This window comes from Simochromis diagramma, unplaced genomic scaffold (genome assembly GCF_900408965.1).
Source record: "Simochromis diagramma unplaced genomic scaffold, fSimDia1.1 OVJJ01000215.1, whole genome shotgun sequence".
Classification (NCBI taxonomy): Eukaryota; Metazoa; Chordata; class Actinopteri; order Cichliformes; family Cichlidae; genus Simochromis; species Simochromis diagramma.
In genome coordinates this window covers 4,672-15,953 of record NW_024387426.1, presented here as the reverse complement: position 1 = coordinate 15,953, position 11,282 = coordinate 4,672, and the positions used below count along the sequence as shown (strand labels likewise).

Below are 11,282 nucleotides of genomic sequence, written 5' to 3'. Positions count from 1 at the left end.
CCTGTTTCTCCATCACAGCTCTGATGATTCAGTAAGGACATCTCCTGGTTTCATCTTCATGTTTCCCTCTCACCACATATTCAAACCGACATCATGACCAGCAGCTTTACAGCTGTGGCTCCAGCAAACATCAGCTGATACTAGAAATTAATATTAAATAAATTCTAACAACAGCTGATCAAGCTTAAACGTGCTGCTGTTGTTTAGCGCGACATCCGCTGGTTTCCTCTTTCTGGCACAAAGTGGGCGATAAACAAACAAGAGAGAAAAGCCGATCAGCTGATCATTGATCAGTTTCATGATTGATGTAGCAACAGGAGAAGGAGGGGACAGAATGAGAGAAGAAGAGGCAGCTGTGCAGCGTAACGACAGAATAACTCCAGCTTTGTCTTTTTTTCATTATAGCGAAAGTCCGGGACAAACTGCGTCTCTTCTCAGCTCAATACGAAACGTGTAATATTTTCTCTGAATGAGGGACCATTCCATTTTTTTAAGGAGCCGTTGGCAACTCTACTAACTAACCTTATGAATAAAATAAAGTTCACTATCAGTAACATCATAGCACCCACCCAGCTGTATAAAAACTCTGTCATGCTAGCTAGTAGCAGTACGAGTTATTGCCAGAGGTGGGACCAAGTCATTGTTTTGCAAGTCTCAAGTAAGTCTCAAGTCTTTATCCTCAAGTCTCAAGTAATGTCAGGCAAGTCAGAGTCGAGTCTCAAGTCACTGGTGTAAAAGTCTGAGTAAAGTCACAAGTCTGAAATTTTGAATTTCAAGTCCTTTCGAGTCTTTAAAAAAAAAACAAAAAAAAAAAACGAAAAAGCATGTTGCAGTTATGCTAAATGTAAATATTAGACCATGTAATTTTTAAATCTGTGTTTTTCTCAACACATGACAAAATAGTGAACTTAGAAAATATACACAAATTGTGAAATTGCACCTCTTTAAAATGCAGCTCAATTAAACCTAGCTCCAAGAATAATTTTCACCGACAGTTCTGAGATAAGCTGCATGTTATTCTTGGATGCGGTTGTAGGACTGGCTTTAAAATCGCATGACAAAAATATCATACACATTTAAAAAAACTGCATCACCAACGTAGCCTGGACAACATTTGCTAGTTAGATGAAGTCAGCTATCTCATCGTAGCATATTTATATGCATATTTATAATTATACGCTTCTTGGAGTGAGTGCATACACTCGTGAAGTTTAGTAACTTCAGGTCACTGCAACAAGCCCAGGTACAGTTTACCGACGGATGGGTGCAGGACCTTGAAATGCACCGTGTAGAACGAAAGACCATCGTACATATCATAAGTTTACCAGTCTCACAAATCGTCGTCATAAATACACATTCGTTAACCGTTTATTAATAGGACCTTTGAGCTCAACGGTAATTAATTAGTAGTGGAAATAATTTCTGGTAGCATCACAGAAATGTAGCAGTGACAATAATACTGTATGCTGTAATCGTACTGGACAATTAGTGATACAAAAAACCTGTTTTATCCTGTGAATAAAAGTATATGTTTTTGTCAATGTACCATAATAACAGAAGCGAAACACAATATTGTGTCAGGACAATTCACTATTTATGCACAATAAATAAAGGAGCATAGCGCGACAATTTCTGTTCAGCGCCAGACTTGCTTGTAACCTATATCACCAATTATGTTATGAAAATGACGTATTAACTACAGCAGCAGACTGACCTTTGTGTAAATGCTTGGAGCAGACTAACCTGTGAGCTGGAGTGTTCTGGGACGTTATATTTGGTCTTTGAATGGCTGCAATCCAGGCCACCCGTCGCGTCTTTGTTACTTCGGAAACATGGCTCGAACAATTTCTCTTCAACGACGTAATCTGATAACAACCGATCTCTTTACCCGTCGGCTTCCCGTGGCTGTCATGCGACCGGCTATTGCAGTTAATAATACAACAGCTTCTTGACATTTTTTGTTTCTTTTTATCGCTGTATAACTGATTTTAATTGAAAGCCTGCGTGCGCTAGTACCTCTTGCCACGAGTTCCCATAATCCTTTGCGGTTTTACCCCTGAATGACGTCACATTTTCAATCTCTATATAATATGCATGTTAAATTTTATATTTGGGGTAAAATATCAAGTCTTTTCAAGTAAACCGGTTCAAGTCCAATTCAAGTCCCAGGTCATTGGTGTAAAAGTCCAAGTCAAGTCACAAGTCTTAGAACATTTTTTCAAGTCAAGTCTAAAGTCATAAAATTAATGACTCGAGTCCACACCTCTGGTTATTGCAACTGACTGTAAAAAGTCAGCACAACGAAAATAAACTCCACCTAAACTTGGTTTATATCTGACCCAGATGGACTGCAGGTCATAACTTCTTACCTGAAGTTCAGTTCACCTGACACTCGGACTGGCGGCTGCCTCGGGTCTCTCCTCCTCCTGCGTCACCTTCCCTCATCCACCTGCTGGCCTCTGTGGAAGCCCCGCCATAGCCACCACCAAACAACTGAGTTATTTTTACACATCGACCTGCATCTGGCCAATCCACCACCTCTCATTGTTCATGCCCTTACAAAAATAAATAAAAAAATAAGTCACCGGGCATATGCCCGGTATGCCCGATGGCCAGTCCAGCTATGTTAACCTGCAACCAAATCTGCAGCTCCATACAGCAATGTTACGACTTAGATTATATCTTATAACTCATAACTCTTATGTTAGCTCCCCTCAGTAGCATACTGTCTGATATATTCGATGGCTGCAATAATTCTTTAAGTGTTATTTTTTCCTTGGTATTCTAATTTCACCGAAGTTTACTAAACTCAACAAACTTAATATTACTTACCGGGACATTTATTCTGTCCTCATTTTCTTTCACCGAAAAATTGTTTCCTGCCGTGCCGTCTTTCGTGCTTGGCTCTCCTACCTTTGCTAATGTGATGCACATAGCGCAGAAGCCGATGCTGCATTCACTTACACTCGGATATCTGAGCTTCACCGTGAAAACATAATCGGACATTTGATATTTGATTGAATTTTATTGTTTTGCCTTTGGGGTGGCACCTGGGGTGGCCAGTCTGGTTGGGGGGGTGGCCTGTGCCCCCCCAGGCCACCCCGCTGGACACGCCACTCCTATGTTTGCGCGAGGACTGAACGTAAGCGTTCTTGGCCATTTCAATTTGGACGCACAAATTTGTGAAAACGACTGAAAACGGTAGTGTGGACGCAGAGTGTTTTCAGAGGAAATCGCCATTTTCAAATTTATTCGGGCTGGTGTGGACGTAGCCTTAGTCTGAGCAGACACACAAAGATCAAGGTCTGAAACCAGATCATCTCAGAGCACACACTATATTATTATTATTATTGTTGTTGAACTTAAGTGTATTTCCTGTGTTATTTGAACCACTGCAGTCTGTTTCAGTGTGTCTGTCCTAACGTGTGATGATGGTGTTCATGTGTTGCTGACTGTGAGGACTAACAAACACTCACGGGTCTTCCTCCTGTGAGCTTCCTCCATCTTTACTGTGACGGCTTCACAGCTTAGAGGAAACTAACATCAGGCTGCTGCCTCCTGAAGGCACTCTGTGGGGCACTGAGGCATTCTAGGTAATGAAACATGGAGCTAGCTGCTCTGAAACATTAATAATCCCTCATACTGTGTGTGAGAGAGGTGAGACAGCAGTCAGGTGACCTCTGACCTCCGTCACAGCTGGATGGAGTAATAAGTAGATGAAGTACTAATATCTGTGATCAATACCAGACACGCTAACTTGTACATCACAGTGAAAGTTTAAAACTAATGACATCATCTTTATTCAACAATAATGTCATCACTGATGTAAACAGCTGTGTGTGTATGAATGTGCAGGAACTACAGGCGAGTGTCTCTGTAGTATTGATCAGTATTGGACATCAGACTGAATAGATACATCAGTCATCATCTCACTGATCTCTGATCAGTCACTCTGAATCGGCACACTGATGGATGGAACCACGGGCCAATCAGCTGCTCTGATGCTGAGGCTCAGTACTAGAGCAGCTGATTGGCTCCTTCATGTGACCATGAGTTTGCTGGTCTCAGATCAGCGAGTCAGATAAACTTCCTTCCTCTGAGCGTCTCATTAAAGTTCACAGCAGAGTTTGAGTCACACAGCTGGAAGCAGGTGTGGACTTTCCACAGTGTAGCTCAGAGGAAGCTCTGTGACAGAAACACTCATAGCTCACTTTATTTTAGCTAAACATGTTCATGCATGAAGTCTGTGTGGACCTCAGGACCTCTGCAGCTGACCTCTAACCTCTGTCCACTCACCTTTGACCTCCAGCTGTATAACGATCGTGCTCTGATCTAGTCCACGACTGCGAGCGATGCAGGTGTAGGTTCCACTGTCAGAGACTGTGGGGTTCCTCAGAGTGAGACTGAGGTCTCCAGTCTGCAGAGCGTCGCTTCTCATCCATGTTCGATGTTTGTAACGAGAGTTTTGTTGTGAGAGATCATCACCGCTCTGCAGGCGCATGTGGACTGTTGGGTCCGTGAACTCATTACGGTTCCAGACTGCTATGGAGTTCTTGGAAACATCAACTGGAACCTGACAGTGTAGCAGGACAGACTCCACCCCCTGCTGTACCTCCAACTCCAACCCTGAGGCATGCTGGGAAACTGAGAGAGAAACATGAGGAAGCTGAGTGATGTCATGTGACCTTTGTGGTGGCCATAAACAGAATCAGCACAGTGACCTTGTTAACCTGTGTCAACTCATTACTGTGGATTAGATGGACTATAAAGTGTCTGACTGCAGACGTCAGAGCATGATGAGAATGTCTACTGAAAACTCCTTTACTTCCTGTTAGACTTCTTCTTCTATACTAGCGCTGCTGCAGAGATCATAAAACCTCAGCTATGGTTTAGAAGCAGACTGCAGTGAGTCTGTCACACCCTCAGTGCTGCTTTACACAGTGACAGGGCTGTCAACCTGTCAATCAACCTGTCAGACAGCCAATGCAGTGACTGTAACCCAGGTAGAACACCATACAGGTAAACACTGTTGAATATGATCCCCCACACAGAGTTAGCAGTATACACTGTCACAGAATTACTCAGTCAAGATCAAGTCAGCCTATTACACGTCATGTTTTGAAGGAAGGTTGGTTCAGGGCTGAAGCAATCAGCATCATGGGCTCATCCGGTTAGAATAAGAAAAAGCAGCCATCTAATTCAGAATTATTCTCAGGGTTCTCCTTTTATTCTCAAATAAATAAGGCAAAGAAGGAAGGAAACAAAGACACACATGGACTGCTCTCTCTAAAAAGGACATAAAGTACGATTTAAGTAACTCAAAATGATACATGAACTCAGGAGACTCAAAGAGAAACTCACCTCAGCTGCCGCCCCATGTGGGAGTGAAGGGTAGGTGAGTGCAGTCCTTATATAACGAGTGACAGGTGAGTGCAATTAAGGCCAAGCACCACACCCAATCAAAGGTGAGGAAAAGAAACAAGGTGCATCTGGTGAAGTGAATGTGCTGAAAGGTGAGCCTTTACAACACGTCACATTGTGACAGGGTTAGGGGGTTAGGGTTTAAAGTTCAATTTATGAACTTTCAGAAATAAATAGAAAAAACAGGACAGACAGGGTTAGGGTTAGGGTTAGAACAGCACACACTGTGGAGGTGTATGCTGTCCATCTAACGTTAGACTAGTCTGTGGAAACAGGAAGTTTAGTTGTAATGGGTTTTTCAGAATACTTTAACCCTTTTAGACCTACCATAGAACCAAGTCCGCCAGAGCTTATATTATATTTTTACATGCTGTGGAGCCATTTTTGGGAGCATTTCAAGTTGCTATACATCAATACAACCATTATAGCCCAAATTTTAATAATATGTATGCATTAAGTCCATAGTAACTACATTAATTACAAAAAAGTGCAATAAACTACAAAAAAAAATTGAAAATCGTTTTTTTTTTTTTTTTTTTTTACATATATATTTCTAGTTAGAGAAATTTAAGAGGCTTATCCCTCAAAACTGTAAATACAAAAAAGTTGCACAAAATAGTTTCCCACCACAGGAAATTTATTTTGTCTTCATAGTTTTATTTTTGAAATACACCAATTTTTATATACTGCAGGAAAAACAATCCTATGATGCAAATTTGCAAAGAAAACAGCATGTGCATCAAAATAAACTATTTAAAGCGGTGCAATTTGAGTCCTAAGCATCCCAGCAACTATTCAGAAAAGCATCAAGTCAAACATGACTTATAAAAACACCAGTATAGGCTTTTAACGCCTACAAGTAAAAAAAAAAAGACAACGACATTTTCCGCGAAAATGACGTCACTTCCGGTTTCGGGCAGGAAATGGCAGACATGCGATCGTTCGCGTTGACGTCTTTTTCAATGTGGGAAGTGTTACGAACAGCTGATCAGATCGGCAAAGCATGTTTGTGGAATATTATTTTTTTGTTCCTGCAAGCGCTTTTTATGCAATTTTTGCAAAGCTATATGTGGAAGGAAACCGTGACCTAGAACAAGCTGATGGCATAAGATGTACAGTGGGGCAAAAAAGTATTTAGTCAGCCACCGACTGTGCAAGTTCCCCCACCTAAAATGATGACAGAGGTCAGTAATTTGCACCAGAGGTACACTTCAACTGTGAGAGACAGAATGTGAAAAAAAAATCCATGAATCCACATGGTAGGATTTGTAAAGAATTTATTCGTAAATCAGGGTGGAAAATAAGTATTTGGTCACCTCAAACAAGGAAAATCTCTGGCTCTCACAGACCTGTAACGTCTTCTGTAAGAAGCTTTTCTGTCCCCCACTCGTTACCTGTATGAATGGCACCTGTTTGAACTCATCATCTGTATAAAAGACACCTGTCCACAGCCTCAAACAGTCAGACTCCAAACTCCGCCATGGCCAAGACCAAAGAGCTTTCGAAGGACACCAGGAAAAGTATTGTAGACCTGCACCAGACTGGGAAGAGTGAATCTACAATAGGCAAGCAGCTTGGTGTGAAAAAATCAACTGTGGGAGCAATCATCAGAAAATGGAAGACATACAAGACCACTGATAATCTCCCACGATCTGGGGCTCCACGCAAGATCTCATCCCGTGGGGTCAAAATGATCATGAGAACGGTGAGCAAAGATCCCAGAACCACACGGGGGGACCTGGTGAATGACCTGCAGAGAGCTGGGACCAAAGTAACAAAGGTCACCATCAGTAACACACTACAACGGCAGGGAATCAAATCCCGCAGTGCCAGACGTGTTCCGCTGCTGAAGCCAGTGCATGTCCAGGCCCGTCTGAAGTTTGCCAGAGAGCACATGGATGATACAGCAGAGGATTGGGAGAATGTCATGTGGTCAGATGAAACCAAAGTAGAACTTTTTGGTATAAACTCAACTCATCGTGTTTGGAGGAAGAAGAATACTGAGTTGCATCCCAAGAACACCATACCTACTGTGAAGCATGGGGGTGGAAACATCATGCTATGGGGCTGTTTTTCTGCCAAGGGGACAGGACGACTGATCCGTGTTAAGGACAGAATGAATGGGGCCATGTATCGTGAGATTTTGAGCCAAAACCTCCTTCCATCAGTGAGAACGTTGAAGATGAAACAAGGCTGGATCTTCCAACATGACAATGATCCAAAACACACCGCCCGGGCAACAAAGGAGTGGCTCCGTAAGAAGCATTTGAAAGTCCTGGAGTGGCCTAGCCAGTCTCCAGACCTCAACCCCATAGAAAATCTGTGGCGGGAGTTGAAAGTCCGCGTTGCTCGGCGACAGCCCCAAAACATCACTGCTCTCGAGAAGATCTGCATGGAGGAATGGGCCAAAATACCAGCTACTGTGTGTGCAAACCTGGTAAAGACCTATAGTAAACGTTTGACCTCTGTTATTGCCAACAAAGGTTATGTTACAAAGTATTGAGTTGTATTTTTGTTATTGACCAAATACTTATTTTCCACCCTGATTTACGAATAAATTCTTTACAAATCCTACCATGTGGATTCATGGATTTTTTTTTTTTTTTTCACATTCTGTCTCTCACAGTTGAAGTGTACCTCTGGTGCAAATTACTGACCTCTGTCATCATTTTAGGTGGGGGAACTTGCACAATCGGTGGCTGACTAAATACTTTTTTGCCCCACTGTAAGTACAACTCCTCCGGTTTCATATGCAAAACAAAGTATTGCGCTAGCTTACGCGGTTCCAGTTCTACAGGGATTTAAAAATAGTTATGCAAAATTACAGTTACCATTTAAAAAAGTGGTATTCAGAATACAGTTACTTTGTTGAAGTAAATGAACAAACGGTGGTCTTTTCCTGTTTCATATGTTAGGCTGTCAGTGAAGGTTCTCAGTCATTCAGGGACTCTGGGACTCTCCACCATTTGACCTTAGAACTGAAGAAGCTTCTCGGATGAGAGATGAAACGTCATCAAGCAACTTAACCTCCTAAGACCCGAACTCTTCCATGGCATGCATTTTTAATTTCTCTTTGATATTTGGCCTGATTGGAACCTGATGAATGTAAAAACAAGAATCACCAGATTTTTTTTTTTTTTTTACCCGATTTTTGTTTCTAAGAAAAATGAAAGCTACATATGAAGACATTCATTTTAAATTTTGATAAAACAGAGGCAGTATAATGTCCTCGTAAGTGGATATCAGGCCCTTGTCGAGCAAAATTGAGTATTTTGGTCTAAATAACCCAAAATATGATGTCCACACATGTGGACGGAGGTCCTAGGAGGTTAAAGAAGTCCAGACGCTTTTCTTTCCAAGCTCCTAAGAATGTTAGGCTGTCCCCTCCCTCCCTACCTCTTCTCCAATTTTGGTGATTAATTGCAGTGCAGTGTGGATTCAGCTCGAAGGGAAGAGCATGTAATCCTATGGCACATAGCTCAGAGTGGCCGGCCCAGGTTCAAGCCCTACCCGTGGATTTCAATTTTTTTTTTTTTTTTTTTTTTTTTTTTAAACTCAGTTTCCATCTGGGATTAATACAGTTTCTGATTCTGATTGCCAGGAACCCAAACAAAACACACAATAAGATGCTCTAATGTAAGCGTCGTGTTAATGTTGGTGGTGTCAGTTACACAGTGGACCCAGAGCCAGCAATGCATGGGCAGGAATGCCGACACCACTTCATAGTAAGTATGGGATAGACGAAACTTCAGTATCTTCGATGTACTATTGCTGTGTGATTTTTATTACCATTAATGAAGGCCACTCGCCACCGAACTAACATTGTTAGCTGGCGTTAGTTTATAGACTGCAGACTGTTAGGCCGTTTCTTAATACTCAAGTACGCGAGTCCGTATTTTGTAAGTTCACACGGAAGCCCAGACTTCCCAAGAACGTAGCACGATCGTTCCACAATTGGAACAGCAGCGTACTTGATGACGTAACAGCTCTGCAGTTTCTACTGCCATGCCCTCTTAATTTAACTTTGATTAATATTTGCAATGAAAATTACATATGACAAGAAAAAAAAAAAAAAAAAAAAAAAAAAATGCACATGTAGTAGATTTCTTTGAGGAAAAAAAAAGATAATTTAAAAAAGCACTTTGGCAAAATTGTCTTTTACATATGATCCCTTTCATAATATCTGATAAGCTTCATGCAGTTAAGCACAATCACTACAAGACAGAAACAAACTTCATCTCTCTTAATAAAAATAATACACATGTATGCCTGAATAAAAACAAGTGAGATGTTAGACCGCTTTTAGTTTTATTTTAGTAGACAAACTGACAGTAGACAGCTGCTGGGGTTTGGAGGAGAACTGAACAATATTTAAAATATAATCATCATTTTTGGAGCAGCCTTCAGGATATCCACGTATTAACATGCAGTTGTTAGACTTGATGGATAGCATTAACAACCTGCTACCTGCAAATAATCATGTGTAGTTCCACATGATTATTAACAGACAAAAAGAAAATATAACTGATACAGAAAGTTTTCTCTACGAGATCACTGCAAAAAGTGCAGCCTTACCTACGGTTACTCATTTTATATTAAGATTTAAAAATCTAGTTGGTATTAGTATGGCGAGTAGCCTTCAGTAATAGTAATATATCACACAGCAATAGTACATTCATGTAGCTGTAAAAAGCATGATAGTATATTAAGTAATCCAAATTATTCAGAATACGTTACTCTTATTGATTAACATAACGGAATACATTACAAAATACATTTTGGGGCTATTCTGTAATGGAATACATTTTAAAAGTAACCTTCCCAACACTGTTAATGCCTAAGGCAATTATGTACATGTGAAATCTAAATCTCTTTAAACACGTCTATTGGCAATATTTTTATTTAAACATAACTATTGTGATATACAGTAGAAATCAATTTATGTTCTTATTTATCCGTGTTTTAGTTTCCCAAATAACAGACTAAACGTGTTGGTTAATGTTGAAATCACGCTCTCGCTTGAAAAAAGCTTTTATTTTGACGCGTCAGTGTGTTACACGAACATACCGCGTGCCTGTCCGCGCGCTTCCCTCCGACATGGGTGTGCCTTCTTTGTTCGTCAGGCTCTGTTGTAGTCCAACATTCCCCAGCGAATGTTGGAGACCCCGGCCCCGCTCTGCCCCGGCACTCATACTATATGTACACACTATGTGATATATTAGTGATGTGATCGGAGTTTCCGGTTTTAAACAGTGTGTGCGTACGTGTGCGTCAAAGCTGCGGGGGCCGCAGAGCTTATTACAGGAACACAAGAGTAACGGGCTATGTGTGTGGGTTCAGGATCAGAGCGGGTTTCTTACCGAATAAAAGTAACGGGAACATCATGAGCTTCATCCTGAGTGCCAAGGTCGCGTCACAGCTAATCTCAACAACCACCAACCGCTTGTAGATAAAGATCCGTTAGCCTGCATAAAATGACGCACGAAGAAAACTGCCTTTCGATTGCACCGGAAGTGTCCCTCTATAAAATAGAAAAACCCTGACAGCTTCCGGTCACAAGCTTCACAATAAAATGTCTATGAAGGTTCTCAATCATCCAAGTCATTGTAGTCACCGGAGCTTGAAAAGATGCTGTTTTGGTTTTTAAACATTGTCCTTTTACATTTTTCTGCGTCAATAAAATGGTTAAAGTATCCGTTAAAGTATCGGTATGCCGTCCGGTATGGGCTCAAAATGTGGTCATAAATATTTTGTACTTGTAAATCAGGATTTGTATGTGTGAAAAGAATTTGTGTGCGTAAAAAAGATTTGTGTGTGGACTTAGCCAAAAAAAAAAACAACCCTGCAAGTCACAAGTACGA

At 41.1% G+C, this 11,282-nt stretch overlaps 1 protein-coding gene across 2 annotated transcripts; it reads right to left on the bottom strand.

The window, feature by feature from the left end:
- Positions 1-214: 214 nt before the first annotated feature.
- Positions 215-10,953, bottom strand: LOC120722399 (V-set domain containing T-cell activation inhibitor 1-like). Of its 2 annotated transcripts, XM_040013398.1 has the most exons (4): positions 10,782-10,952; positions 4,297-4,644; positions 1,701-1,709; positions 215-226 (listed from the first exon to the last, which is right to left on the bottom strand). In XM_040013398.1, coding segments are annotated over exons 1-4 (393 nt in total). In that variant the 5' UTR covers positions 10,816-10,952; the 3' UTR covers positions 215-224. The 2 variants fall into 2 exon arrangements, with proteins under 2 accessions (XP_039869332.1, XP_039869331.1); XM_040013397.1 differs by lacking the exons at positions 215-226; positions 1,701-1,709 and having other exon boundaries at positions 3,124-4,644; positions 10,782-10,953.
- Positions 10,954-11,282: the final 329 nt, after the last annotated feature.